General features: G+C 39.9%; 1 protein-coding gene across 1 annotated transcript in view; it reads left to right on the top strand.

The window, feature by feature from the left end:
* LOC104617834 (multiple C2 and transmembrane domain-containing protein 1-like) overlaps nt 1-2565 on the top strand; it is a 28376-nt gene that overhangs the window by 22944 nt on the left and 2867 nt on the right. Inside the window, exons 4-5 of the mRNA XM_010283258.1 lie at nt 263-365; nt 2445-2547. Of these exons, the coding sequence (XP_010281560.1) occupies nt 263-365; nt 2445-2547 (206 nt within the window). The remainder of the gene's footprint in view (nt 1-262; nt 366-2444; nt 2548-2565) is intronic.

Raw genomic sequence — 2565 nt, 5'->3', positions numbered from 1 at the left:
CCTTCCCTTCCCTTCCCTTCCCTTCCCAAAAAGGATGTTCTTTTAGTGAAGTATGTTAATCTGTTACAGAGATGAACATCCTGTTATGATCATCTTGACTATAATGCAGGCCATAGGACTTCTCTGAACTAATTCCTGAGAGAATTAGAATGCAGCTTAGGAAAACAAACCAAAAAAACCCCCACAAAACTAATTTTTCTTTAAACTTGCTCATGGTGGGTTTTCTTAGTTCATAACTTTTGTTCCAAATTTTCTCTTCTAGGTAAAAGTGACCCATTTTGTGTAGTTGAATTGAACAATGACAGACTGCTGACACATACTGTCTACAAGAACCTCAATCCAGAATGGAACAAAATCTTCACATTGTAGGTGTTCGGATTTTGTGAGTGTTTGGGGGGGTTTGGGGTTTGGGTTTTTTTTAGCGGAGAAGTATTTTGAAGGGGATATATGTGTGAATCAAAGATATATGTACTGCTGATTCTGAAGAAAGAGAGAGTGATGACATACTGATACTTCTAAACCAAGCAGTTGAATATGTTTTTGAGGATTAAAACAATGAAAAAAAATAGTGAAGAAGTACCATTTTAAAGGTAAAAAAGAAAGGTCTGTTTCTTGGAAACCAGGTATGAGTAATGCTAAGCACTCCAGACTCCTGCTAGTTCTAGTGAGAGTTTTAAGGGCCAAATCCAGTGTGATGGGTGGAAAAAAGGATATTGTGAGTATTACCTTTATTAAAATGTGGTTATTAACTTTAATAAACATTAGATAACTATACAAAGGAAGGAATTTTAAATGCATTCATACCTTTCTGAGCTATGATCAGATACTTTCTCCACTTGTTTTTTCCATTTATGAACTGCACTTCTCACAATACCATCTAGTATCATACTAGTACAATGCTGCTATTGGGTAAAATGCAGTTTTAAACATTTTGTTTACTGGGGAGTAATGTGGTTGGTTTTTTTATCCCTCTGTTATTTTGATGGCAGTAAAAGGCTGTGACAAAATAGAAAAAAGTCTTCCACAAACAAAATGTTCCTTTTAATTGCCTTACTCAGTTGCCTTCTTTTTCTCCCTGCTTCTCTCTGTTGGACTGCAATGTGACACCAATGAGTAGAAAACTGAGCAGTTGAAGGAAGGTTTCTCTGCTGCTGAAATCAGCTAACAATCCGCTGCAAAACCAGTAGAAGCTTTAGCTTTGTGTACACTTAGTTCACTTTATCATAAATTAAAATACTATGTTTTGCCGTTGACCTCAAAACACAATCTGACTTCAATTTTCTTTTTCTTTCCCCTTTAAATTTGTCATTCATGTATTTGGCATCTGTAGCTTTTCTTGCCCTGCAGTGAGCTTTCAGGAATGAACTCAGAACAAAAGAAAAAATCTCACAACAGTTGTCCTTCTCATTAGCTGATTATCGTAGTTCTCATTTATGTATCTGCAAAACCACAGTATATTCTTCATTAATTTATTTTTAATTATTTACTAATAGAGCCAATAACTAATCAACCTCTGCTGCTCAACAGTGTTCTCTGCATAAGAAATTGCCTGGTTTTGTAAAGGACAAAAGACTAATCAGGAATCAAATAGAAAAACTCAAAAGGCCTTCAAGGAGAGTTTTCACCTCTGTTCTACATATGTTTGCACTGAGTGTTTTATTTATCAGATTTGTTAATTAATTTTGGGCTAGCAATCCAGTTTCATCTGGAGGCATGTATTTTACTGAAGTTAAACTGCTTGGCTTGGCTTCATATTTCCTGGATCAGCCATTTTAGGAAAGATGGGTTCTCTCAAATAATTCTGTTTTTAATTCTGAATAAGCAATGCAAATTTTTCACTGGAGAGTTTGACATTTGTGGTGTGTGGTGGTGGAGTACCTAATAGCTTGCTGGCAGAAAACGGCAGTAGCTGCAAAAACGCATGATTTTGTATTGCTTGTTCATAATTCGTTGCAATGACTGTTGTAAATTCGTAATTAAGGAAGGATTTTAGAATTAAATAGCGTGTTCTCAGCGCAAGGATGTGCTTGTGTAGCTTGCAGTTATTTTCGTTGGCGAGCCCGCAGGTCTCCCAGTACTTGCAGTGGGAATAGGGGGGTAGGCTTCAGGGGCTCTCGGTCCTGCTGCCTGCGGCTGTCAGTCCCGCAGCGCTGCTCCGCGCCGCCTCTCCTTGCAGCTCCCGCGGCGCCCGGTCGGAGCTTCGGCGCAGCGTCCTTCGGAAAACTTCTGCTGGGGACGGCTCGCAGAGAGGGAGCGCAGTCGCTGCCGCCCGCAAAAAGGATTGTGGCTGTGCAGAGGGATGTCTCGTTTACTTAGGTTCTGTTCTCTGCCATGGTTTGGAAGAATAGATGGGTGTCTGGTTTTGCTAACCTTTCACAGTTTTGCCCTTGGTACCCGCTGGTGCAGGTGACTTCTCTCTTCGGTGTGTGCTTCTCCCTTTGTAGCAATATTAAAGACATCCACTCGGTGCTTGAAGTGACAGTTTATGACGAAGACCGCGATCGGAGTGCTGACTTTCTAGGCAAAGTTGCTATACCGTTGCTGTCTGTAAGTTTCATTCACCTG

Source organism: Phaethon lepturus, unplaced genomic scaffold (genome assembly GCF_000687285.1).
Source record: "Phaethon lepturus isolate BGI_N335 unplaced genomic scaffold, ASM68728v1 scaffold12383, whole genome shotgun sequence".
Lineage (NCBI taxonomy): Eukaryota > Metazoa > Chordata > Aves > Phaethontiformes > Phaethontidae > Phaethon > Phaethon lepturus.
This window is presented reverse-complemented; position numbering and strand designations above follow the sequence as displayed.